Source organism: Penicillium expansum, assembly GCF_000769745.1.
Source record: "Penicillium expansum strain MD-8 chromosome Unknown contig111, whole genome shotgun sequence".
NCBI classification, from domain to species: Eukaryota; Fungi; Ascomycota; class Eurotiomycetes; order Eurotiales; family Aspergillaceae; genus Penicillium; species Penicillium expansum.
This window is the reverse complement of record NW_015971485.1, coordinates 114,489-141,194: the sequence shown is the minus strand read 5'-3', so window position 1 is coordinate 141,194 and position 26,706 is coordinate 114,489. Positions and strand designations below refer to the sequence as shown.

Below are 26,706 nucleotides of genomic sequence, written 5' to 3'. Positions count from 1 at the left end.
ACAACTACAATTTCTTCAAATCCCCAGAAGATGTCTAGCTCAAATCGCGATAGTGAGCTTGCGGTGCCCCGGCCTAGTTCTAGGTAAGCCAGCAGCAAGGGACCACATGACTGGTGATGTCAACAGGGAGACATTCCAAAAAAGAGAAGCAAACTAACTCTTCTATAGCGTGCTTCTTATATCTCCAAAGAACGAGATCCTTCTTCTTCATCGCGTGAAGACATCTACCTCCTTTGCATCTGCGCATGTCTTTCCAGGTGGCAACCTATCCAGCCAAGATGGGGAATGCCCACCACCCGAAGACCTAGCACGGCATGAAGATTCCCCTAGCTACCGAAGTGCAGCGATTAGAGAACTCTTTGAAGAGAGCGGAATTCTTCTAGCTAAAGACCGTAACTCCGGGAAGATGCTTGCCGTCGACGAGCCTACCCGAGAGGCAGGCAGACGACTCATTCATCAGAACAAAACCACTTTTCATGATTGGCTGAAGCAGCAAAGTGCTGATGCTGAGCCCGATATAGGTAAGTGCCTAGTTTGTGTATGTTGTGATTGAGACCTGAAAGCAGCACGCTGACTCTACAGGCCAACTGATTCCCTTTACTCGCTGGATTACCCCCACGAATGTCCCCAAGCGGTACACTACTCAGATGTATCTATATTTCTTGCCTTTGCCCGTCAACCTAGATAAGAAGCTCCTCGACCAACTCCCAGCAGAAGGCGAACACGAAGAGCATCATATCCCAACGAGCGACGGTGGAATCGAGGTTACGGAGGCACAGTTTCTTCCAGCCTCAGAGTGGGTAAGTCGTGCTCAAAAGGCTGAAATAATTCTATTCCCGCCGCAGTTCCTTCTTTTGCATTTGGTGTCAGGATTTCTGGACAGGGAGCCTCGTGCAAATGCTTCTGTGGAAGAGATGGAGAAGCGTCGTCAAGCGCTTGTCGAGTTCGTTCATTCGGGTTCTCCCCCATGGACAGATAAATGCATATCTCCAAAAATGCTTCTCATGACCCGTGATGGGCGATCTGTGTTGGGTCTGAATGATCCCGGGCCTGAGCTGAAAGGGTCCTCGAAGCGAGGCGAGTCCGAGAGAGTGGTTCTTGTGCGGTTCAAGAAAGGAAGTGCACGAGAGGTGGCTGTGGGATGGAAGAAGGATGTGCTACAGGAAGAGAGGGAAAAGAGTAATCTGTAAAATACATACATTTACCCGTAGTAAAATCAGCCCTACATACTGTATCCAGCAATCGATATGAACATTAGAGTTGAAATTGCCACGGCCTCTAGTACTGTTTCCACTAAAGCCACGTCTACCCCACTTTGGCCACGCCAGCCCTCGATAAAGGGTCACATGACCCACACAAATCATTTGAGGTCTTCAATTTAATGTGCGGCAGAAAAACCCTCCACCTCCATCCTCACCGTCGCCCGTCAAAACCTCAACACCAAACCCGCCAAAATGGAGAACGACAAGGGAGAGATCGTCGATCTGTACGTGTCATGGAATTTACACCCGTTCTCCCAGTCCCAATATACCCTGTGCCCTGTGTCTGCGTGGCCGCATACAATCAGCAATCCCGCCTCGATCCTAAGCCAAAGAGATGGACCCAGTGTGATCGGAGAGTGCGAGGATTGAAGAAAAAAAAATCACCAGTGCCGCGTGATTGCGATCGTTGGCGAGCCACCAGAAAAACCAGGGCATACCAGGCTATTGGAGGGGAACATGTTCATTCGCAAAAACCCAAAGAAGAACACAGACAACTAACATGATTTCCCTCTCAACAGCTACGTGCCCCGCAAGTGCAGCGCCACCAACCGCATCATTAAGGCCAACGACCACGCCTCTGTCCAGCTCTCCGTTGGCAAGGTTGACGAGAACGGTCGCTACACCGGCGAGAACCAGACCTACGCTCTTTGCGGCTTCATCCGTGCCCGCGGCGAGAGCGATGACTCCTTCAACCGCCTGACCCAGCGTGACGGTTACCTCAAGAACGTCTGGGCCGCCTCCAGCCAGCGCTAAATCATCCCGCAGCAATGTGGTTTTTTTTACCGGGTGGTGTTGACGGGTTGATTTGATGGTAAGTTATGGTCATCTACATACATTCTGCATGTTTCATTGTTCAAGAAGGCTAATTCGCTGCAGAGGAACCGTGGCTTGATGGTCCGTGTTCGGGGAGTTGGTTTCAAGACCAAAAAAGGACGCAAGGGATATAGTTATGTTCCTTAGTTCATTTTTTTCTTTTTCTCCTCTGAGAAACTCCTGTTTTCCTACCTATCTCTCGAAATGAATGGAATATCGACGACTTAATGGGTCAGGTTTTTTTTCTCTACGAATCCCGCCTGTTCTCTTTCTGTGATAGACTCCCACCCAACCTCATGAAGCACAAGCCAAAAAAAAGCAATGCCAAAAAATCGAAACAATATCCCTTTCATATATATCTTAGTCTCTGTCTGCTTCCTATTCCTTTTTCCTTTTCCTTCTTGGCATATCAAGACCTCCTCGTTCTTTGTAGACTCGAAAACCCGACTGGTTCGCTGGTCGTGGTCTTCGTTGTCTCCATCTCCATGAGTGAGGAGGTAGAAATACTTTTCGTTGCCGAAGATTATGCTTCCGAGCTCTACCTGCTGAAGAGCCACTGTTGCAGAGATCCATGCGCTGGGGCACAGATACGGGCAGGACATCCATTGCAGACACATGCTAGATCGATGCTGAATATCATCTGTTTGACATCTTGTCTTTTTACTTGCAACTACATTTATTGACTACACTTGAGCCTTCTTTTATCGAGTATTCTATTCACATCCTGACCATCGTTGATATGTAATACGTTTCCTTCCACATAAACTCATTACAAGCGGGAAGAGCCCACAAGCAAGACACAACTAAAAGCACGTTCTTTTTTTTCTATGAGTATTTCCCTGTTTAATCCTTCTCGAGACGGACAGCCGGGTTGGTCTCAATGAAGTTCAAATCGACCTTGTGACCGAGGAGTTCACGAATGTTGCTGACGGCGTACCTAATAGATATTAGTAAGTGGGAAACAAAAATGGTAGGTGATGCAACGTACTTGATCATAGTAGGTCTCTCCAGACTCAATCCCCATCCGTAGACTCTCAGGTCCTTAGGCAGACCCATAGCCTCCAGCATCTCTGGACGGAACATACCACTGTTACCGATCTCAACCCACTTGCCCAGACCATCGTGGTAGCCGAAAATCTCCATACTGGGCTCAGTGTAGGGGTTGTAGGCGGGCTTGAAGCGCAGCTTATGGATGCCCATCTTGGCGAAGAAGACCTCCATGAATCCAATCAGACCGCCAAGAGTCAGGCCGAAGTCGGCAATGACACCCTCGACCTGGTGGAACTCTGCCAGATGGGTAGCGTCGACGGACTCATTTCGGAAGACACGGTCGATACTGAAGAAGCGAGCCGGCCGGGGGTTGGCGGCCAGCTTGTGCAGCATGTAGGTCGAGATGGAGGTGGTGTGAGTGCGGAGCACCAGGCGGAGCGACTCATCTGCGCTCCAGGGGTAGCGGTAACCAATGGAACCGAACTTTCCGTGCTCGTGGACCTCACGGACGTTGTCCCAGTACTTTTTGTAGTCGAGGGGCTTCTCGGACTTTAATTGGGCTGGGCGGTGGGGGTCGTTGGGGGGATCCTCGCGAGGACCGTCTGCCACGGCAGGGTCGGAGATGTAGAAGGTATCCTGGAGATCACGGGCAGGGTGTTGCTGGGGCACGAACAAAGCGTCGAAGTTCCAGAAACCGGTCTCGACAAAGCGGTTGGTGGGCATCTCCTCGAAACCCATGTCGAAGAAGATGTTGCGGAATTCTTGGCGCACCTTGTTCAGCGGGTGTAGGGTACCACATGGAGTCGGGGCACCCTTCGCATTGAAGTTGTAGGGCTTGAGGTGCGCCGTCTTCCACGAGCCATTGGCGATCATCTCCGGGGTGAGGTCGGTCTGTTCCTTGACGAATTCTCGGGCATACTTGGGACCCTTGGTGATCTTGAAAGCAATCTGCTTTGCCAGACCAATCAACTTTCTCCGCTTGAGATCAGCCAGGACCTTCTTATCCTCCAGAGTCTTTGTTTTTTCAACCGCAAGCAGTTGCTGTTGCGTCTCATCGACAATTGAGTCTGCGGATGCCCGCAGCAAATCCTTGTCCTTCTTAATCCAGCCACGCTTGAAGGCATTTCCTTGGCCAACTTTGGCATTCTCCTTGCCCACAATTCCGGGCAAGTCGGAGATCTTCAATCCGTCCATAGCGGCAAGAACCACGGCGAAGACCTTGGCCTCGTGACTGCCATTGGCGGCAATCTCTTGACCCTCAGCAGTGAGGGTTACAATTTCCTTCTCTAGGGTCTCATATGCGACCATCTGGCGCGAATCAAGGCGGTCGAGCGCACTCTTAACGTTCAATGAGGGGGTGGAGGGGAAGGCATCGCTGGAGAGGATGGGCGCATCGGACGCGGACAGGGCGTCCAAAATCTGGTTTGTCAAGTCGGACGCCATGGCTGCAGCCTTCTCCTGCAGAGTCAATTTTTGACGGGTGTTTTGAAGGGCGTTCTTTTGATCGTACAATATTTCACAGAATTATGACTCTGCGGGATTCCAAAAGATAAATACGGCAAGGCACATTGACCATCTGTGCCGTTTCCACCCCGCCATTTGACTGTTCACTGTTTGACCAGTTGACTTGTGCCCTACCGAAGGTACACACATTGAATTCTCATATCTATCACATTTACTACGTATGTACCAATCATCCCAACACTTGAGGGTATGTACCTACTACCTTACAACATTGTATATTTTAGGTATCTTTTCCCCCCTCGAGGAGTTCAATTTTCGTATAGATGAAATAAACTTCCATCCATTGCAGACACATCATTTCTATCATTACATCTCTCTTGATAATTTTATATATTTTGAAACATATGGTCAATACATACGGAGTAGTGATCCAGGTACTGTCGAAAGTCCAACATCTTCACATTCTCCCTCGCGAGGTTCCCATGTGACCAATAGACGTTAGGAATACCTCGGCCAAGAACGGGAGACGCTAAGCCCGGCTCAGCCACCAAAAAGACGCAAATTGCGATGAAAATCAAACTATGGATCTGTGGCAGTACCCTAAGGAAGAGACATTCTCGTTGGTTTCTTATAGGCTCAGACTAACTTCAACTGGATCCCACTGGATCCCAGCCAATTGTTCTGCAAACTCTGTCTCGCCTATCTTTCCCTCTGGAAATTATGAGATGAGGGGGATAATTTCCCATTCAAAGGGTATGGAATTAAACTATTGAGCAGCGAAACCATGAACCGGAGCCACCTTGTGATCGACACTAGTCCCAGAGTCGATCCCTTCCCTACTTAGATATGAAACGGGAATGGAGTATTTGGTATTGATATACTTTTGTAGGGTACCTTGATTACTTAGTAGATAGTATAGATACATCTATAATGGTTTTTTCTATGTAGATGCAGTATACGGAGTACCACAGGGATATATATACCCATGAAACTATAATAGATCAGTCCGTGCACCCTATCCAGTCACCTGGGCATGATTCTCTAGGGTAAATGTGCAAAAATACGCCCAATTTGATTTGATTTTATCTTTTTTTAATCTGCTTGTAAGCAATTTATAGATTCTACTCCGTACAACATACAACATAACTAAAATACTTGAGACATAAAAAAAATACCCCCCCCAAAAAAACCAACAAAAACCCCAAAGAGGCGACATATCACCGCCCCTTTCAAAATCTCTTCCCCCCTCCCCCCCCAATCCAAATTCCCGCTTTTCTCTTCTCATCCTTGAACCTCCTTTTTTTATTTTGATTTGATAACCTTTGGATGATCTTTCTTTTTTTTTTTTTGCTGTTTCTAAGCTCCCTTTTTGTCTTTTGCTCCCCCGCAGAGCCATCCTAGTGGTGGCTTACATAACCGCGTTCTCCAGGGCTCCCAAGGCTTATCCACCTATTTTCCCCCTTCCCGACTTTCCATATTCCCTTTCATATTTATCCCCGGTCGACTCGGGTTCTATTCATTCCTGTCTTCTATTTGGACTTTCCCCCCTCATGTCGCCTTAATTAGACTATATATCTGTCATCCTGTCAGGATCCAGACATTCCAGTGAGTGATCCTTTTAAGCTTTATCTTCGATACCCTACCCCATCCCATAAATCTCAGCTGGGGTGCTGGTACTACAATAGGGGATTGATGTTAGTTGTACTATGAACTAACTTATGTAGGCCACGATGGCTAGTGCGGACGAGACACTCGTGGCCGCGACTGCCGTATTGCAGAATTTGGCAAGAGACGAATCTATCCCCGGTTCCTCTTCGCCCCCATTTGATTTCCAGTTATCCAACGGTAACAAATCGGCCAAACTTCCCGGAGAACATAGTCCCGCCAAGGCAGCCTTCGAAGCCGAGCTTGAGGCCCTGGTGCGCCGCGTGCACCATCTGGAATTCCAAGCTGTCAGTCACCACAATTTCCAACAGCAGGCGGACCCCCACCAGATCACTCCGTCTGCTGAAGAGACCAACGAGAGGAATTTCTTGTGGACATTTGGGCTCTCTCGCTTGTCGTCCGGTCAAGATTCTGACTCTCTGTCACAGCAGCAAAAAGCGATCCCGGTCCCCGCGGCCGACGAACCACCCTTGGGAGAAATAGACGACGAATCCGATGATGAAGATGATAACGGCACCCGTGTCGTGCGGGAGGAAGATATTAGCTTCCTCCGCAACCACGTACAAAAGCAGGCCGAGGAGATAAGCAGCCAAAAGGATATTATTGCTCAGGTGCGCGACGAATTGCAAAAACAGGAAGAGCACACTCGCCGCGCTCTTACTAAGGTCGAAAATGAGGATGTCGTTCTTCTCGAACGTGAGTTGCGCAAGCACCAGCAGGCCAACGAGGCCTTCCAGAAAGCTTTGCGTGAAATCGGTGGTATCATCACTCAAGTCGCCAACGGTGATCTGTCCATGAAGGTTCAAATTCACCCGCTGGAAATGGACCCCGAAATCGCTACCTTCAAACGAACAATTAACACTATGATGGATCAACTACAAGTCTTCGGTAGTGAAGTGTCTCGTGTCGCACGTGAAGTCGGTACTGAAGGAATACTCGGTGGACAAGCCCAGATCACTGGAGTCCATGGTATCTGGAAAGAGCTTACGGAGAACGTCAACATTATGGCCAAGAACTTGACTGATCAAGTGCGAGAAATTGCCGCTGTGACTACCGCTGTCGCTCACGGTGATCTTAGTCAGAAGATTGAGAGCCGGGCCCAAGGTGAAATTCTGGAGTTGCAACAAACTATCAATACCATGGTAGACCAACTACGAACGTTTGCAACAGAAGTTACTCGAGTCGCGCGTGATGTCGGTACGGAAGGTGTACTGGGAGGACAAGCTCAGATTGAGGGTGTCCAGGGCATGTGGAACGAACTCACGGTTAATGTCAACGCTATGGCCAACAACCTTACCACGCAAGTGCGAGATATTGCTACTGTCACAAAAGCCGTCGCCAAGGGTGATCTCACGCAGAAGGTCCAGGCCAACTGTAAGGGAGAAATCGCAGAGCTGAAGAATATTATCAATTCCATGGTGGACCAACTACGACAATTCGCACAAGAAGTCACCAAGATTGCCAAGGAAGTCGGTACCGATGGTGTTCTTGGAGGCCAAGCTACCGTGAATGATGTCGAAGGAACGTGGAAGGATTTGACAGAAAATGTCAACCGCATGGCCAACAACCTGACCACGCAGGTGCGTGAGATTGCGGACGTCACTACCGCAGTCGCCAAGGGTGACCTGACCAAAAAGGTTACTGCCAACGTACAAGGAGAAATCCTCGATCTCAAGAGTACGATTAACGGCATGGTGGATCGTCTCAACACCTTTGCTTTCGAAGTCAGTAAAGTGGCTCGTGAGGTCGGCACAGACGGTACCCTCGGCGGTCAGGCTAAGGTGGACAACGTGGAAGGAAAATGGAAGGACCTGACGGACAATGTCAACACCATGGCGCAGAATTTGACGTCTCAGGTCCGAAGTATTTCGGATGTCACACAAGCTATTGCCAAGGGAGACTTGAGCAAAAAGATTGAAGTGCATGCCCAGGGAGAAATTCTCACGCTTAAGGTCACCATCAACCACATGGTGGGTCGACTGGCCAAATTCGCGACTGAGCTTAAGAAGGTCGCCCGAGATGTCGGTGTTGACGGCAAAATGGGTGGACAGGCCAACGTGGAGGGTATTGCGGGTACTTGGAAGGAAATTACCGAGGACGTGAACACCATGGCCGAGAACTTGACATCGCAAGTCCGCGCTTTCGGTGAAATTACCGATGCTGCTACCGACGGCGACTTCACCAAATTGATTACGGTCAACGCGTCTGGTGAAATGGACGAGCTGAAGCGGAAGATCAACAAGATGGTTTCCAACCTACGGGATAGTATCCAACGAAACACTGCCGCTAGGGAGGCTGCCGAACTTGCCAATCGCACCAAATCAGAGTTCTTGGCCAATATGTCGCACGAGATCAGAACGCCCATGAACGGTATCATTGGAATGACCCAGTTGACGCTGGATACGGATGATCTCAAGCCGTACACCCGGGAAATGTTGAACGTCGTGCACAACTTGGCGAACAGCTTGTTGACTATCATTGATGACATTCTGGATATTTCTAAGATCGAAGCCAACCGGATGGTTATTGAGAGCATTCCATTCACCGTCAGAGGTACTGTCTTCAATGCTCTCAAGACGTTGGCTGTCAAGGCCAACGAGAAGTTCTTGAGTTTGACCTACCAAGTTGACAACACCGTTCCCGATTATGTCATTGGTGATCCATTCCGTCTTCGCCAGATCATTCTCAACCTTGTTGGCAACGCTATCAAGTTCACCGAGCATGGCGAAGTCAAGCTCACTATCCGAAAGTCGGACAGAGAGCAATGCACGACCAACGAATACGCCTTTGAATTCTCAGTGTCCGACACAGGCATTGGAATCGAAGAGGATAAGCTTGATCTCATTTTCGACACCTTCCAACAAGCTGATGGCTCAACCACCCGCCGATTTGGTGGCACTGGCTTGGGATTGTCGATTTCCAAGCGCCTTGTAAATTTGATGGGCGGTGACGTTTGGGTCACTTCCGAATATGGACATGGAAGTACCTTCCACTTCACCTGCGTGGTGAAACTCGCGGACCAGTCTTTGAGCGTCATCGCCAACCAGCTCTTGCCGTACAAGAACCACCGGGTGCTGTTCATCGACAAGGGTCAGAACGGTGCTCAAGCTACCAATGTCATGAAGATGTTGAAGAAGATTGACCTGGAGCCGCTGGTCGTACGGAATGAAGAACATGTTCCCCCACCCGAGATCCAAGATCCTTCTGGGAAGGAATCGGGCCATGCCTACGATGTCATTATTGTTGACTCGGTAGACACAGCCCGGGTCTTGCGGACGTTTGACGAGTTCAAGTACATTCCGATTGTTTTGGTCTGTCCTTTGGTGTGCGTGAGCTTGAAGTCGGCTTTGGACCTTGGTATCAGCTCATACATGACTACCCCGTGTCAGCCTATCGATCTTGGCAATGGTATGCTGCCGGCCTTGGAAGGCCGGTCGACGCCAATCACCACCGACAACTCACGTTCGTTCGATATTCTTCTTGCCGAGGATAACGACGTGAACCAGCAGCTTGCGATGAAGATTCTTCAGAAGCATAATCACAACGTGTTTGTCGTTGGTAATGGCTTGGAAGCTGTCGAGGCTGTCAAGAAACGTCGTTACGATGTTATTTTGATGGATGTTCAGATGCCAGTCATGGGTGGCTTTGAAGCCACCGGCAAGATCCGTGAATATGAACGCGAGAGTGGGCTTCAACGAACCCCGATTATCGCGCTCACTGCTCACGCCATGTTGGGTGATCGGGAGAAGTGTATCCAGGCCCAGATGGATGAGTACTTGTCCAAGCCGCTCAAACAAAACCAGATGATGCAAACCATCCTCAAATGTGCTACCCTTGGCGGGTCGCTATTGGAGAAGAGCAAGGAGTCTAGGATTTCGAGCAGCGGGGAAATGCATCCCAACTACTCAATGAATGAGAACCAACAGCCGCAGCCACCACAACAACGGTCGAAGCAGCAGCCCTTGCCGTCCCCTCGCCCGGTTGTAGATTCCCGGTCTATCACAAGCTCTGGTCCCATAACCCGGGGCAGTGTGGTCAGTCCGTCGGAAGAGAAAGAAGAGATAATCGACGAGCGGGTACGTTAGCTGTATGTTCAGAACCGAATCCTCAAAACAGCTTGGCTAATTGTTTCCAGGCATTGCTACGATCCAACAGTACATGAGTTTAGCATATTTATTTCCATGCAGATGATTTCGATGCGACTATACCCTGTCTATATGAGTCTCATCTACTTTTGTCTACTTCATACCCACCTGCGTCTTTGCCCCTCTATTATGATTCTCCGTCATCAACCTCCACCATTGCATTCGCTTTTTTTCTTCTGAATTTCATTTATCCTCCTCTTGGAGGTGGTGTTTGGCGCAGTCTACGATAGGACCTGGTTTGACTTATATGGAAGGATGATCGATCAGGGGAGTTTTCGCTTACCAGAGGGGCGCTTTGTTCTTTTTACCTCTTGCTCTACCACTTTACACTTTCCCGTCTAGCCTCTCGCTTTTCGTCCGACACCCTTAGCATTTTCTTGCCGTCCATTCTTGTATTGTATTTAGTTTGCTACTGATCATATCAAGCGCGGCACAAGAAAACCGCTCAATTACTTCGAAGTCTCTTCTTTTCTATCATTTATGCGTATCTCTCACTGAGCTAGCAGATTATCTAGCTCCCGGCTATTTCTCAATCTATCTCTTTTGGTCTACCTATCTTTTACCACCCCTAATGCTGCTTCGCTTGCTCTGCTCATTCATGGGACACCTGATGATTGGTTGTTCTTCCCTACCATAGAGTCTGGTTATTCGATTAGTACTGGTGCAACTAATCTCTCTTCCTTTCTCTTCCTTTCTCTTCCTTTTTATTCCCCTCCCTCTTCTTCTATCCCCATCAGACACAATGAACACGCTCCTCGTTTCTCATCTATATTATCATGTTTTACCGGGCTCTCAAGAATCGATGGCGTGGCCGCCTGGTTGTTTGATTATTAAAGTCCAAATATCTTTCTTTTGCTAAATAGATCTAATATTTACATCCCTTCGGAGGTCCGTGAAAACTTCTTGATCTCTTCTCCCATCGCTTCGCCGATTTAAATTCTTGGGAACCCCCCTGTTTCATCTCGCACACGTTCAGGAACACCGGAAGTACCTCTTTAGTGGATCTCTAACTGTGAATGTCGGATGTCGGATGTCACTACGGAGTAACTGCGGCCACTCTTCTCCTGCGCCACATCTCAATGTAATCCCCGAAAGTCTTGTTTTGGGCATCAAACCCCCACCAACATGATCCACTGCACAGCTAAAAATAACAAGCATGTGCTCCGCCGGCGCTAAGACTGCAACTGTCCGGTCTCGATATTATCTACTCCGTACTGCAGTCGGGACCGGCAGCTCTGGTTGAGGACAAGGATAGGAATCGGAAATATTACCCGAGTGATGCCTGTAGTGAGGAAGGTAGGCAGGACACGACCCACCGTGCCCCTGAACTAGAATCCACGGACCTAAATAGAATTGAGGCCGTCCAGTCTTGGGTATGTTGCGGTCCAGGAATCTATGACAAAGCAACCATTTGCTCCTGGAACGGTGTTCCTCCAACAGCTAAGTATGGAGGCATGTTGAAGCGCTATTGACTACCATAGTGGATCGAGGCCTCGTGGCTATTTTGCGGTATATAGGAGAGGGGTTAGTGGGGTTGATTACAAGAGCATTGTTGGTAGGTGCTGTAGACGAGGAGGTTACAATGTGGCTTGCCTAAATGGGATATTTGTTGGGGTCGTTCTCCAAAGATCTCATTATGGTCGTTTGACCACTCTGGTCACTGTACTGACTAGCAAACTAGCACCCTATGTAACATCTTGGGTCATTGTAAACACATTTTAATTAGCCTCCCAAGCAGCAAGAGGCTAACAGCCCACTGGATATGAGATATGATGAAAAACATTGATTGCTTTTAAAACACCAAAGCATGCCCAACTCCGAAAATCTGCGTGTTGCAGGAACCGTGTCGTATCTGAGAAAGCATAAAACAGAAGAAAAAAAATAGATGCCCAGGATAAAAATTTAGTCGATATCCATCTGCTCCTCGACTCCACCATCCACCAAAAGCTTGCTCTTCTGCTTCTGGCGGATTCTCTCCTCGCCGTGAACTCTGTTGGAAACCTTGCTCTGCTCGGCCACCATGGGGAGACCCTCCTGGCGCTCGCGGAGTTCCTTCCGAATGAGGTGCTCGCCCTCGTTGACGACCTTGCGGTCTGCCTCGCGCTGGCGCTCGCGGGCGAGTTTGCCGGCCAGGCGGCGTTTCGTGAACACACGCTCGCGGCGGGTTCTGATCTCCTCCACTCTCTCCATGGCAGTGAGGGTAGCAGCCATAAGGTTGCGGTCGTACTTGACGGGGACGTTTCTCTTCTTGGAGAACTGGGACAGGAGGAGCGACGAATCCACGATCATCTCCTTTCCGCGGGCGGCACGGTGAGTCTTGGTCCACTTAAGCTTGCGGGGCTGACGCTTCATCTTGAAGTTCTTGTGGCACTTGGACCGACAGAAGCGGAATTGTCGGGCATCGTTGCGGACGAATGTGATGCCCTTACTCGGGAAGGCCGGGCGGGAACAGAAGTGACAAGTTTCAACACTGCAGATAAAAATAATATTAGTACTCTGTAGAGTGCATACAGACAAAAATTAGCGGCAAAACTTACCGCATGGTTGTGGTGTGGTGTTGGTTATGTCTTCGTTGAGTCGCAAGAAACTTTTTCTGTAGCTTCGGGCCTGAATGGTGGAGCAGACCACGCTAAACCCTTTTGGGGCACCCGCGCTGACTTTTCTATCCCGGCGCCTCTTCGCCCATTCCCCGGTCCAACTGACTTGATCTCGTCTCGCGACCTCTCTATTCCTTATAAGTCTACAAAATGGCCTCTGTTCTTGCTATTGGATTTGGCATTGCCACAACTGCCTTTTTGGTGAGTGAAAAATATGTTGTTCAGTAGAACGGACTCCAGGGCTAACTCATTGTCTACAGGGCCGCGCCGGTCTGGTCGCCTACCGCCGCTCCAAGGGAGGCTTAAACGCTGCCGGAAAGGCATTCTATAAAGGGTTTGTGGACATCTCATTATCTTATTGTTGTATGTGACATTGACTAACGTCGTATTACAGAGGATTCGAACCGCGCATGAACCGCCGCGAAGCCTCCCTGATTCTACAACTTGCGTATGTGCCCGCGACAAACATTTGATATGCCAGAACTAACAGGATTTCTCAGTGAACGAACCTTGACCAAAGATAAAATCCGCAAGAACCACCGCCAGCTCATGTTGCTCAACCACCCCGATCGCGGCGGCAGTCCATACTTGGCCACCAAGATTAACGAGGCGAAGGAATTCCTCGATAAACATGCTTAAGACTTTGCCGATATGGCTTTGATCTCTTTCTTCTCCGACAATTACCTACGGGCAACGATGGAAAAGCAAATTTAGGCCTGGACATTGACAAACTGGTCATTATATTTTGGGCACATAGCGTGGCGTTGGTTTGGCATTTACAAGATCGGAGGAACAGGACTGCTCTTTACGAACCTTGTTGTATTATATGCACTGTTTTCACATATCCCTACGAGATCGCCGCTCTTCGTTGAATGTACTTCTATTACTATCCGTCTGACATGCCCAGCACTCTAGAACCGGCAACCCCCGGAATCATATCAGATCACGCCCTGGCCAAATTGTCGATCTTTGCGATATTTAGTCATGCTTGACGCAATATAACAAGGTCAACCCCTGGATAGCAAGAAACACATACGGGGTACAACATACAAAGTAGGCCCGAGGTTCTCGAGGGAGTATTATGATAAGGTCTGGGCACGGGATCCTCCCCAATATAGAACGCCACACACACAAACACACACACACACACACACACACACATACCCTTTTTCGCAAGAATAATTATGCTACTATGTACATTGTACTTTATACGGGGATAAGGAATAATGTCTTGTTGATCGGCGCAAAAGATTGGAAGAGTGGATTGGAAGAGATTGAACGGAAGCCAATGCCCCCTGTTCTCCGGATCGGACGAAATGGACCGTCGTTTGAGTTCTCTGCTCGGCGGTCGGGTTTCTTGGGTTCCGTCATGCCACGAAATAATCTTCAAGGCAGCCACTCGTATACCGTATCTCCGTATAGCGTTTTATCTTCTTACTACGGAGGTTGAAATTATATTCCATTTGGCCTCCTTGTTCTCACGTGTGGTTGACTCATTTATTACCTAAAGTCCCAAAATTTGGGTGAGATTTCATTGTCAACCTACGCCTTCAAAGGATTCTATCCTTCCATGCGTCATTCATTTCTATAATCCATAGCGCACTTTCCCTTCTTCCCCAGAGGTGGAAACAAAGCTCTGCGCCGATACACAGCACCCCGCAGTATCGCTCATTACTTATAACCCCCCTCATTACCTCTACTCCGCGGAGTTTCCGCGGTGCCCCTCAGATAAAAAATGGATGGCTTGGGGGACAGTGATGGCATGGGCTTCGACCAACCTTCTATGATGAACCAGACACCGCAACTCTTCAGCTATGATCATTCTCAGATGCAGGGTGGTTCTATGTACGATGATTCGTCATTGGGCGCGGGGGACGAGACCAACGATGCGAAGAGACGGAGGATCGCGAGGGTGAGGATCATTACCCGTTGCAGATATTGAGAACACATCTAATGGGCGAACAGGCATGTGATATGTGTCGGAAGAAGAAGATCAAATGCGATGGAAAAATGCCAAAATGCTCACACTGCATCAACTACAAAACGGAATGCATTTTCACACAAGTGGAGAAGAAGCGGAACCCCCCTAAAGGGTATGTATACTTTTATACTTCATTGCATATAGAGTTCTGTATCTGACTCGGGTATCTCTTGCATAGAGCAAAATACATCGAAGGTCTTGAAAACCGACTAGGCCGGATGGAGTCGTTGCTGCGTTTGTCGGGTCTGTTGTCAGAAGACGATGGCGGCAAGACAGATCTTGGAACACTAGAGAAGCGTTTGGCGGATCGAACGAATGCGTTGAACGCAGCGAAAAGCTCCAACATATTCATGGCCCAAGCAGCTGCAGCCCAACAAGCCCCAAGCTCCCACCACACTACACCTCGTATGGACTCCAACTCCAGCCCTCAGACAGCCGCTACCTCGCCGGAGTCGCAAAAGTCGGAGACCGAGGTCGAGGCATTGTCAGATATGATGTGTTCTTTGGTGACAAATAACTGCGGGGAGACTCGGTATATTGGTAGGCTGTTTTGTGCAACTGTTTTGGGCTAGTTTGTTAACATTTCCACAGGATCCTCATCTGGATTTTCCATATTCTCTCCAAAGGGTATTCAATGGGTCAATGAGAAAACTGGCGATACATCTTTCCAGGAAATGATATCGTCAGCATATGTTGATGACAATAAATGGATGTACTGGAAACCCGAGATCTTCAGCGATATTTTCGCAAGGCGTGTGTTCAAGCCTCTGCCGCCGAAAGAGGAGGCTCTTTCTCTATTCAGGGACTTCTTTGAAAACTTCAATTGCATGTTCCCACTGTTCCACGAAGCGACATTCATGCACTTGGTGGAGCGGCAATACTCGCGCGATCCCTACGAAGGTTCGGGCTGGTGGGCGAGTATAAATGTTGTCCTGGCCATTTCTCACAGGCTTCGGGTTATGAGTAACCTAGTGCCACACGAAGAAGACAAGAGAGCTTGGCTTTATTTGAAGAACGCCATGGGAGTTCTGACTGAGCTTACAATGCGCAACACTGATTTATTGAGCGTGCAAGCGCTACTGGGAATGGTAAATCTATCATACTCTGGGTTTGGTGGCTTCATCTAACGTACTCTTCTAGTCACTCTTCCTGCAAGGAACCCCTAACCCACAACCTGCTTTCTTCCTAGTCGCTGCGGCGATTCGACTTTCCCACAGCATTGGTCTGCACAAACGCGGTTCTGGCTTTGGCCTCAACGTAGTCGAAGTTGAGCAGCGGAAGAGGGTCTTCTGGATTGCCTATCTTCTTGACAAAGAGTATGCCCGCTTTAGATGCCCGAATACCTCTATTTTATATACTGACCAATTCCTTAGCATTTGTTTACGCTCCGGTCGACCACCAGTACAAGATGACGATGATATGAACGTCGAGCTGCCAAGCGATGATCCGCCAGATAATGTTGGAAATGTGCCATTATCTGATGGCAGAAGCAAGTTCAACCTATTCCGGTCAATGTGTGAATTTGCCACTATTGAGAGCAGAGTATACAAGCGACTTTATTCTGCCAAAGCATCGAAACAATCAGACGGTGAATTGCTCAATACAATCGGTGAGCTTGACAAGGAGCTGGAAGACTGGAAAGACAGCATTCCTATCGACTTCCGCCCCGAATACGAAATTCAAGCTACCCACACCCCCCTCATCATCCACATGGTCGTGTTACATTTTGCCTACTACAATTGCTTGACCACCATTCACCGGATGTCGGTTCATCACGGGTATTGGACAAGCCGTCTGTCCAACTATGCCATACAGGGGTTGAATGCACGGCCCTTGAACCCTAGGGTATTCTTGTCGGCAGTTTTGTGCGTCACTGCTGCCAGAGCATCGATTAATTTGATCAAGTATATCCCGCAAGGAGACTTTGCTTGCGTTTGGTACGTTCTAGAGAATTGTTAGAACAAACATCCGCTAACTTGATATCAGGCTGATTCTCTACTACCCGGTGTCTGCCCTTGTAACTCTTTTCGCCAATATCCTCCAGAACCCCAACGATGCTCGTGCTCGATCCGATGTTAAATTAATGAGTGTGGTAGTCAGCTTCCTGTCTACCCTAGTCTCCGACGAATCCAATGGCAGCATCAAGCGTATGCTAGGTCTTTGCGGGGAATTCGAGAGAATTGCCAAGGTGGTCTTGGACAAATCCGAAAAAGAGTCTCATTCACGAAAGAAACGCAAGAATGCAGAAGACTCTGCCGGTGCAGACGAAGAACAGTCGGTAACTTCACCCTCCGCCAAACGTACACAACCACCGCCCACCTCCGCATCCTTCTCTCCATCCGTGTTCACCAACCCTACGGCCGCCATTCACTCGCCCGGCGTTCACTCGCCCGGCTCAGGAGGACCATTCCCGGGGGCTACAATGCCCCCAACAAGTAGCCTCCCCGCCGACCTCCCAAGCAACCTCCCAAGCAACATCCCAAGCAATATCCATGCCATGTCTGGCATTGGGCAGGAATACTCAGAGATGCTAAGTCCTGATCACATGGCTAGTGTTGGATTCGCCGACCAACACGCATTCAGTGCCAGTCCCGGTATGTCAACATTCCAGCAACCATTTGTCCCACAAGATCTCTGGCAGATGCCAATGACAATCGAATGGGACTGGGCGGATATGTCTACCAACTTTCCTCCCTTTGAAGGAGCTGGTCCCGGTGGGCCGCTACCTGGGCAGTGATCATGACTGTATGATGGATCAAAATTCCTTTCATCTGTCTTTTATGTAGCTCATGGCGTTGGGATTATTGTTTCCGGTGTTACTATCCTTATCAAACCATCTCCACACATATTGTATAATGAAGCGCTCTTCTTATTTCGAAACCATCACTGGGTCTCTATAGAGTGACCAGGATAATTATGGGTTTCCATTACGCAGCGAATGGCGCAAAGGTGCGTCCTATTTATAGGGATATGTACAGGCAGGTGTCCAATCAAATCCAAAACAATTCTAGACAGTTAAAATTCATGAACGGAATTTGTAAACAACGGCCTTGTGTTCTAAAGGGAACTCACGGCTTTAAGCTAATTCCATCCGGGCCCCGGGGTCTCCAGGCGCTTCCGATGACTCAGCCGGATCGGCGAAAATTTAGAACCGACTGGAACCACACGGCGTCACCTCGGACCTGGATGCCCCAGAGCTTCTCAACTTCCAGCTCAATTCCTCCGTCACGCCTAATCTTGATGGATTGTGGTATCATCGGTTACCTTTAAACTCGATTGACTACCTTTTACCCCCGCCCTCGTAGCCCTCGGGGCTCCCATTCCTCGACCATGGCTACCTTACTTCGACGGCCAGGCAATCTCGCTCGCTACTCGAGGAACGCCGCGGCATTTACCGGTCGCACGGGGCTGGCTTCCGTGCGTCTGCGTCCCTCAAGACTCTCATCTCTGGTTTCATCAAGCCGCGCTAGAACTTACGCTACGCAAGGTCCGACACCCCCCAACGACAACAGCCGGAACAACACATCAGATGGCCGCAGCAATGACCACCAAACAAAGAACCAGAAGTGTGTTCTGACTGAAGCGGAATTGAAGATCGTGGATGAATGGCTGGTAGATATGAACGTGGAGCAACGCGACAATGTCCGAAACTACCTCATGATCAATGGACTTCCACCTGCAGTCAGGGCGCACATCGATCCGAATCAAGAACCGACATTAATGGATCGTATCAAGATGACACGATTCTTGTGGCAAGTCTCAACTTACCATGCTGATGAGCGTCTAGCTAGACAGCAACAACTCACAAAGCGCGGTATCGCAGACTTGCGCACCCCCGCTGAAAAGCACGGAGAATTCAAGCTTCACTTCAATAAGCGCCCAGAGCATGAGTCACAAGGGCAGCAACCGGCAAAGAACGGCGAACAGCAATCCAACGCACAACCGCCAAAGGATCCCAAGCAAGACAAGGATCCTAAGGAGGAAAAGGATACCAAGGAAAAGCAAGCCCCCAAGAAGGACCAGCAACAACAGAAGAACCAACAAGGCGACAAGAAGGGCAAGGTGCCCCCGAACATGGGCAAAGTCCTCGAGTTCCGCTTCGATCCCGTCTCATTCTTCGTTACCGCTCTCGTCACATACTACGTCTACCGCAGCTTTTTCCCCGGTGACAGTGGGGGCCGAGAAATTACTTGGCAAGAATTCCGGGCGAATTACCTTGAGAAGGGCCTTGTAGAGAAATTGACTGTCCTGAACCACAACAAGGTCCGGGTTGATCTCAATCGCGAAGCTGCGGCTCAAGCCGACTCAAATGGTCAGCCTACCTCCTATGTCTTCTTCAGTATTGGTTCTGTCGACAGCTTCGAGATGAAGATCGAGGCAGCTCAGTATGAACTTGGTATTCCATCGCATGAACGTATTCCTGTCGCCTATCACGATGAAACCCCATGGGGCGGTGTCTTGATGTCATTGGCTCCTACTCTTCTCTTCCTTGGTGGTGTCTTCTGGATGTCCCGGCGTGCCGGTGGCGGCGCCGGCGGCCAGAGTGGAATCTTTGGCATCGGTAAGAGCCGTGCCAAGCGCTTCAATCACGAGACCGATATCAAGATCAAGTTCTCCGACGTTGCCGGCATGGACGAAGCCAAGGTTGAGATCATGGAATTCGTTAGCTTCCTCCAGCAACCCGAGCGGTTCGAGAAGCTGGGTGCAAAGATCCCCCGTGGTGCTATTCTCTCAGGTCCCCCCGGAACTGGTAAGACATTGCTTGCTAAGGCCACTGCTGGTGAATCTGGCGTGCCTTTCTACAGTGTCAGTGGTTCCGAGTTCGTCGAAATGTTTGTCGGTGTCGGTCCCTCTCGTGTCCGCGACCTCTTCGCCAATGCCCGGAAGAACACCCCCTGCATCATTTTCATTGATGAAATCGATGCTATTGGAAAGTCCCGAGCAAAGTCGAACGTTGGTGGTGGAAACGACGAGCGTGAAAGCACTCTCAACCAGATTCTTACTGAGATGGATGGCTTCAATACCTCCGAGCAAGTGGTTGTCCTGGCCGGTACCAACCGACCGGATGTTCTCGACAAGGCCCTCATGCGTCCCGGACGATTCGATCGACACATCTCTATCGATCGACCTACAATGGACGGCCGTAAGCAGATCTTCCGTGTTTACTTGAAGAAGATTGTCACCGACGAGAACCTGGAGTACATGGAGGGCAGACTTGCCGCTCTGACTCCCGGTTTCGCTGGTGCTGATATCGCCAACTGCGTGAACGAGGCAGCTCTTGTTGGTAAGTTCTTCTGCATAGACTTTTCGCTGTATTTCATTAAAGCTAACAATTTCTCTCTGCAGCTGCCCGTGAAAACGCAGACAAGGTCGTCATGAAGCATTTCGAGCAAGCCATCGAACGAGTTATTGGTGGATTGGAGAAGAAGTCCCTTGTCCTCTCTCCTGAGGAGAAGCGGACTGTCGCCTACCACGAGGCTGGCCACGCTATCTGCGGTTGGTACTTCAAGTGGGCTGACCCGCTGCTGAAGGTGTCGATCATTCCTCGCGGACAAGGCGCTCTGGGCTATGCCCAGTACCTCCCGGCTGGCGGCGACACATATCTGATGAATGTCAACCAGATGATGGACCGCATGGCCATGACTCTAGGTGGTCGTGTCAGTGAAGAGCTGCACTTCGAAACCGTGACTAGCGGTGCTAGTGATGACTTCAACAAGGTCACTCGCATGGCTACTGCCATGGTAACTAAGTTCGGCATGTCGTCCAAGCTTGGTTACATCTACTACGAGGACGACGCACAACAGCAACTCCACAAGCCCTTCTCCGAGGATACTGCCCGCTCTATTGATATGGAGGTGCGCCGTATCATCGATGAGGCCCACAAGCAGTGCCGCGACCTCCTGACCGAGAAGCGGAAGGAGCTTGGTATTGTTGCCGAGGAGCTTCTGTCTAAGGAGGTTCTTGGACGTGACGACCTCATCCGTCTCCTTGGCCCGCGCCCCTACCCCGAGTCTGGCGAGTTCGCCAAGTACTTCGATGGTAAGGGCGGCCAAACCATTGCCCCACCGGACTACCAGAGCCCCGAACAAACCTCTGGCAAGGACGGCCGGGATGAGACACCTATTCCTCCTTCATAGATTAGGAGATTGTGTTTCTTTGCATTCCTCTGCTTTGGTTTGGTTTTAGTTCAATTTTGGGAGGCATGATATCACTGTAGCCTCTCTTCTTTTTGTATTTATCGATTGCATCTCCCGTTTCTTCTCCCCTCTCTCATCTTCTCTTTTTGTCTACCCTCACCCACAATATCTTTCTCCCTATCCTCCATCGTGCCAAATAAGAAGATCGTTTCTTTTTTTTTATTTTCTCTCTCACTTGTCCCCCCATCCATCTCCGTGTCCAATTGGATCTGTACAACTTGTACTGAGTGTATAATAGGGAGTTATTTTGAAACATGTCTTAGATTGGAAGTCCATGTCTCTTACACGTAAATATTGTCGAATGACTGTCGTAAACCTCACCGGATAATGTTGTATCGGACTCATTGGCTAATAAGTTATCTAAATCTCCTTTGATAGCAATGACACATCCAAGACATGCGAATATCTTGCGCTTTGTATCTTCAATTATTGTCTTTGGTTTATGTGTAAACCATCGGTTCAAAGAAGTCGACCTGGTTCAAAACAACCCTACAAGTGCATACAAACCCACAAAGAGATTAAAGGCAAAGAGGACAAACGATCCAGCTATAAGGATGACGTCGAAATAGATGAAAGAGCTTAAGACTGGTCAAAAATATATTATGATATTCAATCTATTAATAAAAACCCCAGGTATACCTTATGAGAGAAATACCAAACCCAAAACGCCAATTATATCTCCATTCCCTGTTCTCAGGCAATATTTCATCTGTCAGAACTTCAGACCGGGATCCTGATTGATCAGAGATGCTACGCATCCCTGAACTTCGAGACGAGAACGGTCATGATCTACTCAAAGATGACACAAGTTCGAACAAAAGCGGCCCTGAAGTCGAGACGGAGTGGACAAGGGATGCTCTCTGCGCATTCGATCGTGTCTGGCATGATCCAGCGAGGAGAAAGCAGCCCGCCTGTTTCCAACCCGGCAGTCCGTCGGTTTTCAGCGGCGCGCCAAGCAGGACTGCTGCATCTCAAAGCAGACAGATCCTGGCCCCAGACATCTATGCTGCCCCATACAGGACGGTAACACTAGAGCAATCTCATCAATATTGGGATACAACAGAACAGCCCCATCAGCTTTCACGCGAGACGATATCCCGATTCTACAGTCCGGCCTGTTTGAAAGAAAAGCTCCTAGGTCCCGAGAACTACAAAGATTGGGCGGACCAGATGAAGAAGAAGCTTGAACAGTGCGGCTGACTGTGGATCACCAATGCTGATCTCGAGATGCTGGCGCATAGCAGCTCAAGTACACAATACACCCAGTCCAACCTGAACCTGTGGATGATGGTCTTCAGCAACGTGTCACTGCCCATACGACGGGAGCTGTGTGCTCTAAAGGTATTGGATGCACAGGAGACATGGCAATTTCTGGAAAGGACATATGGGAGAGTCATTCCCATGAAGATGCGTTCAATCAACGGCCTACACGATATCATGGGTATCAGGTATGACAAGTGTGCGTCACTGAAAGAGTACATAGAGAAGATGGTGTTGTGCAGCCGAGCTATTCAATGTAACCGCGGAGGGAAAGGCTGTGGCGACGGGGAGAAAGACAATGGCTGCGGAGATAACTACAACCACTTGAGAGGGGATGGAACTAACGAATGGCTATGGTGCCAGTTCATCTTGGTGAATCTTGGTCCGGAGTGGGAGTCTTGGGTCTCTGAGCTGGTGGGGAAGTTCGAAGATAAAGAGAGAATGAATGTTGCAATAAGCACATTCAGAGGACTCTTCCCGATCATCGAAGCAGAACAAGCACGTCGCATGCAAGCTGCTCGTTACACGAAGAATTCTGGTGTGTGAACATGTCTTTAGAAGTTTTGTCAATAGGTAGCTCATGTTCCCAGTTTGTTGTAATGAGTGATTGGCTGTTGAAGATAATAAAACAGTGTGCATTTTGTCAAATAATAGTTTGAGGTAAGAAGCCGAGAAAGTACAGAAAGAAAATGAAAGGAAAACATGTCCACCCAAATGGTAAAGATTCTTGTCATCCTTTGCTTATATATCAACCAACACATCAGGTGCTCTTCTTGCTGGTCTTCTTGGTCTTCTTCGCCTTGACAGACAAGCGAGGGATAAACCTCCCAACGCGAGCCTGGTAATCGCTGTACTCGGGGTACTTGCCAGCAGTGATAGCCTCAGTAAGACGTACACTTCCCTGGAAGATAGCAAGATATCCCAAAGCGCCGAGACCGGCCCAGCTGAAGTAAGTCTCGGTGCGGTAGCAGGACCACAAATACATGGTCAACCAAAAGGCCTGCTCGGCAACGAAGTTGGGGTGTCGTGACCAAGACCAGAGGCCACTGACGACAAAGCCCCGCTCAAGATCTTCAGCGGAGAACTGCTCCTTGTAGGGCTCGGGAATACGCGCGTTGGTTTGGTACTCTTTCTTAGCAGACTGGAACTTCCACTGCTGTCCGTCGGCGAAGAATTCAATAATAACGAAGAAAAACGCAGCACGAGAGAAGGCTAAGTCAGGAAGGCCAAAGGTCTCGGGTCCCTGGTTATATGCGGCGACAACAAAAATGTAGGTCGGGGCGGTGACGAGGAGGAGGAGCAGCGACTGAGCAATTGAAATGAATCCGAGGTTGAAGATCATGAAAAGAAAGCTGTTGTTTATTTTAGAGCGCACGATCGGCCAGCGGTAATCTTCCGAGCCAATCGAATATCCTCCTTTGCGCCAGTAGTTGAAAGTCAAGCGAACCTATCCCATAATTCGAGTCAACATATGCAGATATTAGGAAGAAAAGCCAACTTACACTCCAAATAACACTGATGACGGCGATTGTATCCAAAGTCTGGGTCTGGATGCCGGACAAACGAGCCCAAACGGCGTAATGCACATTGTACAGCGCGGGGAGGATGCTCCAAAACCGGTCTATTTGTGAATAGTTCCGGTTGATCTCGGCTGCGATGAAAAGCAGACCAGCCAAAGTTCCACAGAAACCAAGCGCAGAGACGAGTGGGTTGGTAGCTAGATAGACTGCTCGCAAGCTATACACATCGCTACCAGCTTCACGCAAAGTGCTAGGCAGCCATTGCAACTGGGTCAAGTAGGGAAGAACGGTGAGCTGGAACGAGGTGTAATCCAAAAGGGACTCCACGCGGGGAAGTGGTAAAGATGCCATGGCTATAATATAGGGTCAAAATGCCGCATAGGAAAAGGAAAACAAAAGCGTTTGCTCCGGTGGAGTCGGACAGGTATGTTGGCCAGTGATTGCCTGATTGGGATTAGCGTTCCTAAAAAGGGATTATATGCCTCAGGCATCACTGCGCGTCTCAGGCATCCCATCTCTTCGCGTCCGAGCCATCCAGAACAAGATGTGATCGACACCAGGACATTCAAGGCCACCAACACTATGAACCCCATGTGATCTAGATTGGGGCTTGTCATGGCTCGCAAAATCCTATGTGTCGCTGAGAAGCCTGCCATTGCTCGCGCAGTGGCTACTCACCTATCGGGAGGTGCCTTTCAAACAGTGGGTTCCCTTTTAAAGAATTCTGATGAATCCAGCTAACATCGAGCATAGCATGCGATCCGTGGAAATCAATATGTGAAGAACTATGAGTTTGATTTCAATTTTGGTGGTGCCTGGGGCAACTGCTCGGTCACCATGACCAGCGTAGTGGGCCATCTGACTGGCCTGGACTTTGACCGCCAGTACAAAGGCTGGATGTCTTGTCCTCCAGGGTCACTATTTGAAGCTCCTGTGCAAGAGACTGTTGATAAGGTAAGAAATCTCCAGCAGTTGTTTTGGCTGCATACTGACGTCTTTACTAGGACAAGATACCAATTGCGGATAACATCCGTAACCAAGCCAAGTACTCTAAAGCCCTATTTATTTGGACCGATTGTGATCGCGAAGGCGAGCATATTGGTTCTGAGGTCCGTAATCAGGCACTAGCAGGAAATGCTCGGATCGAGGTCAAGCGAGCCAAGTTCAGCAACACAGAAAGCGCGTAAGTGGTGTTGATTTCTTTTGATGTCTACTCAAACTAATCTAAGGATAGACATGTTCGTCGGGCTGCCCTAGAGCCAGTCAATCTCGACGAATTTCAGGCCAGTGCTGTAGCTGCTAGAATCGAGCTGGATCTTCGCATCGGTGCTGCATTCACCCGCCTACAGACTCTACAACTACAAACAGTGGTGGCAGCCTTGAAGGAAAAAGTCATTAGCTATGGTAAGCTGTCAATCATTCTAGATATAAGTAAACAAATTAACAAGCTAGGATCCTGTCAATTTCCTACTTTGGGATTTGTTGTCGACCGATATTTGAGAGTCAAAAATTTCAAACCTGAAACATTTTGGGGCATCAAGGTCATCCTCAGCCGTGAAGGCAAGAAGGTCAATTTTCTCTGGAAGCGGGTACATTTATTCGACCGAGCAGTTGTGACGATGATGTTGGAGCGGTGTTTGGTTGCAAAGCAAGCTAAAGTCACGAAAGTGAATCAGAAGCCTACAAGCAAATGGCGGCCGTTGCCCTTGACCACGGTAGACCTACAGATGATGGGCAGTCGATTTCTTCGTTTAGACAGTCAGACTATCATGAAGGTAGGAAATCCGCTCTCATATTGGATGATATCTAACAAGCTCAAAGGTAGCAGAAGCACTTTACACCAAGGGATTCATCAGCTACCCCAGAACTGAGACAGACCAGTTTGACAAAGCAATTGACCTGAAGAAATTGGTCGAAAAGCAATACCCCGACAGCTCATGGGGTCAATATGCTAGAGAGTAAGCTGATTGGACTTACCTTTCATATACAAGGCTAATGCCTCTTTAGACTTGTTGATGGCAAGTTCAGGACTCCTCGCTCTGGCCGTCACAATGACAAGGCTCATCCACCTATTCATCCTGTCAGCTGGGTTTCACCAAGTCAATTGAATGCCAATGAAAAGAAGGTCTATGAATTTGTTGTCCGTCGATTCCTCGCCTGCTGTTCTGATGACGCGAAAGGCCAGAGCACAGAGATTGAAATTCAATACGGCGACGAATCCTTCCACACCAATGGTCTCATCGTGTTGGAGAGAAACTACTTGGATGTATACGTCTACGATAAGTGGGAAAGTAGCCAGCAACTTCCCAACTTTGAACGAGGAGAGCTCTTCGAGCCCACAGAAGCCAATATTTTCGAAGGCAAAACAACTGCTCCGAACTATCTGACGGAACCCGAGCTCATTGGCCTGATGGATGCCAACGGGATTGGTACAGATGCCACGATGGCGGAGCATATTGCCAAGATCAAAGAACGTGAATACGTCGCTATAAACCAACGAGGCAGTGGCCGCAGCTCAGTCCAGGAATTCATTCCAACCCGTTTAGGTGTTGCCCTTGTGGAGGGGTATGACAATGTTGTCGAGGGTCTCCCTAATAGTGTGTCTCTCAGCAAGCCGTTCCTTCGCAAGGAGATGGAATTGAGAATGGTTGAGATCTGCTCGGGTACCAAAACTCGACAGGAGGTCGTCCAGCAGAGTCTGGACATGTACCGAGAAGTCTTCATTCATACACAGAGACGCATCAACATGCTGAAGAATGCCTGTCGCAAGTATCTTGTTGAAGAAACCACGTCATGATTGTTAGTCGCTTAC

At 49.0% G+C, this 26,706-nt stretch overlaps 10 protein-coding genes across 10 annotated transcripts; 7 read left to right on the top strand and 3 right to left on the bottom strand.

Annotated features, from left to right (window-relative positions):
- Positions 1-30: 30 nt before the first annotated feature.
- PEX2_037140 (Ribosomal protein S21e) lies at positions 31-2,015 on the top strand (the record flags this gene model as incomplete). The annotated part of the gene is made up of 6 exons (XM_016740989.1): positions 31-83; positions 169-521; positions 583-800; positions 846-1,179; positions 1,393-1,486; positions 1,781-2,015. 6 exons carry the CDS (start codon positions 31-33, stop codon positions 2,013-2,015), a joined length of 1,287 nt encoding a protein of 428 aa, XP_016593750.1.
- Positions 2,016-2,918: 903 nt separating this feature from the next.
- Positions 2,919-4,508, bottom strand: PEX2_037130 (phenylalanine--tRNA ligase subunit alpha; the record flags this gene model as incomplete). The annotated part of the gene is made up of 2 exons (XM_016740988.1): positions 2,919-3,012; positions 3,064-4,508. The coding sequence occupies 2 exons, from the start codon at positions 4,506-4,508 to the stop codon at positions 2,919-2,921; spliced, it is 1,539 nt and encodes a 512-aa protein (XP_016593749.1).
- A 1,751-nt stretch (positions 4,509-6,259) lies between these two features.
- tcsC (putative two-component osmosensing histidine kinase (Bos1)) lies at positions 6,260-10,356 on the top strand (the record flags this gene model as incomplete). Its single annotated transcript, XM_016740987.1, has 2 exons — positions 6,260-10,270; positions 10,330-10,356. The coding sequence occupies 2 exons, from the start codon at positions 6,260-6,262 to the stop codon at positions 10,354-10,356; spliced, it is 4,038 nt and encodes a 1,345-aa protein (XP_016593748.1).
- Positions 10,357-12,241: 1,885 nt separating this feature from the next.
- PEX2_037110 (ribosomal eL24 family protein) lies at positions 12,242-12,881 on the bottom strand (the record flags this gene model as incomplete). Its single annotated transcript, XM_016740986.1, has 2 exons — positions 12,242-12,809; positions 12,877-12,881. 2 exons carry the CDS (start codon positions 12,879-12,881, stop codon positions 12,242-12,244), a joined length of 573 nt encoding a protein of 190 aa, XP_016593747.1.
- Positions 12,882-13,086: 205 nt separating this feature from the next.
- pam18 (putative mitochondrial DnaJ chaperone (Tim14)) lies at positions 13,087-13,575 on the top strand (the record flags this gene model as incomplete). Its single annotated transcript, XM_016740985.1, has 4 exons — positions 13,087-13,137; positions 13,197-13,270; positions 13,331-13,384; positions 13,437-13,575. 4 exons carry the CDS (start codon positions 13,087-13,089, stop codon positions 13,573-13,575), a joined length of 318 nt encoding a protein of 105 aa, XP_016593746.1.
- A 1,096-nt stretch (positions 13,576-14,671) lies between these two features.
- On the top strand, positions 14,672-17,654 carry atrR (transcription factor atrR; the record flags this gene model as incomplete). The annotated part of the gene is made up of 7 exons (XM_016740984.1): positions 14,672-14,848; positions 14,902-15,029; positions 15,096-15,457; positions 15,509-16,005; positions 16,058-16,233; positions 16,291-16,854; positions 16,904-17,654. 7 exons carry the CDS (start codon positions 14,672-14,674, stop codon positions 17,652-17,654), a joined length of 2,655 nt encoding a protein of 884 aa, XP_016593745.1.
- A 593-nt stretch (positions 17,655-18,247) lies between these two features.
- PEX2_037080 (ATP-dependent metallopeptidase FtsH/Yme1/Tma family protein) lies at positions 18,248-21,054 on the top strand (the record flags this gene model as incomplete). The annotated part of the gene is made up of 2 exons (XM_016740983.1): positions 18,248-20,201; positions 20,264-21,054. The coding sequence occupies 2 exons, from the start codon at positions 18,248-18,250 to the stop codon at positions 21,052-21,054; spliced, it is 2,745 nt and encodes a 914-aa protein (XP_016593744.1).
- An 807-nt stretch (positions 21,055-21,861) lies between these two features.
- On the top strand, positions 21,862-22,920 carry PEX2_037070 (uncharacterized protein; the record flags this gene model as incomplete). Its single annotated transcript, XM_016740982.1, has 2 exons — positions 21,862-22,304; positions 22,359-22,920. The coding sequence occupies 2 exons, from the start codon at positions 21,862-21,864 to the stop codon at positions 22,918-22,920; spliced, it is 1,005 nt and encodes a 334-aa protein (XP_016593743.1).
- Positions 22,921-23,134: 214 nt separating this feature from the next.
- On the bottom strand, positions 23,135-24,245 carry PEX2_037060 (DUF1295 domain protein; the record flags this gene model as incomplete). The annotated part of the gene is made up of 2 exons (XM_016740981.1): positions 23,135-23,821; positions 23,877-24,245. 2 exons carry the CDS (start codon positions 24,243-24,245, stop codon positions 23,135-23,137), a joined length of 1,056 nt encoding a protein of 351 aa, XP_016593742.1.
- A 264-nt stretch (positions 24,246-24,509) lies between these two features.
- PEX2_037050 (DNA topoisomerase 3) lies at positions 24,510-26,691 on the top strand (the record flags this gene model as incomplete). Its single annotated transcript, XM_016740980.1, has 7 exons — positions 24,510-24,596; positions 24,648-24,848; positions 24,899-25,077; positions 25,129-25,298; positions 25,347-25,669; positions 25,716-25,852; positions 25,902-26,691. The coding sequence occupies 7 exons, from the start codon at positions 24,510-24,512 to the stop codon at positions 26,689-26,691; spliced, it is 1,887 nt and encodes a 628-aa protein (XP_016593741.1).
- Between the last annotated feature and the right edge of the window lie 15 nt (positions 26,692-26,706).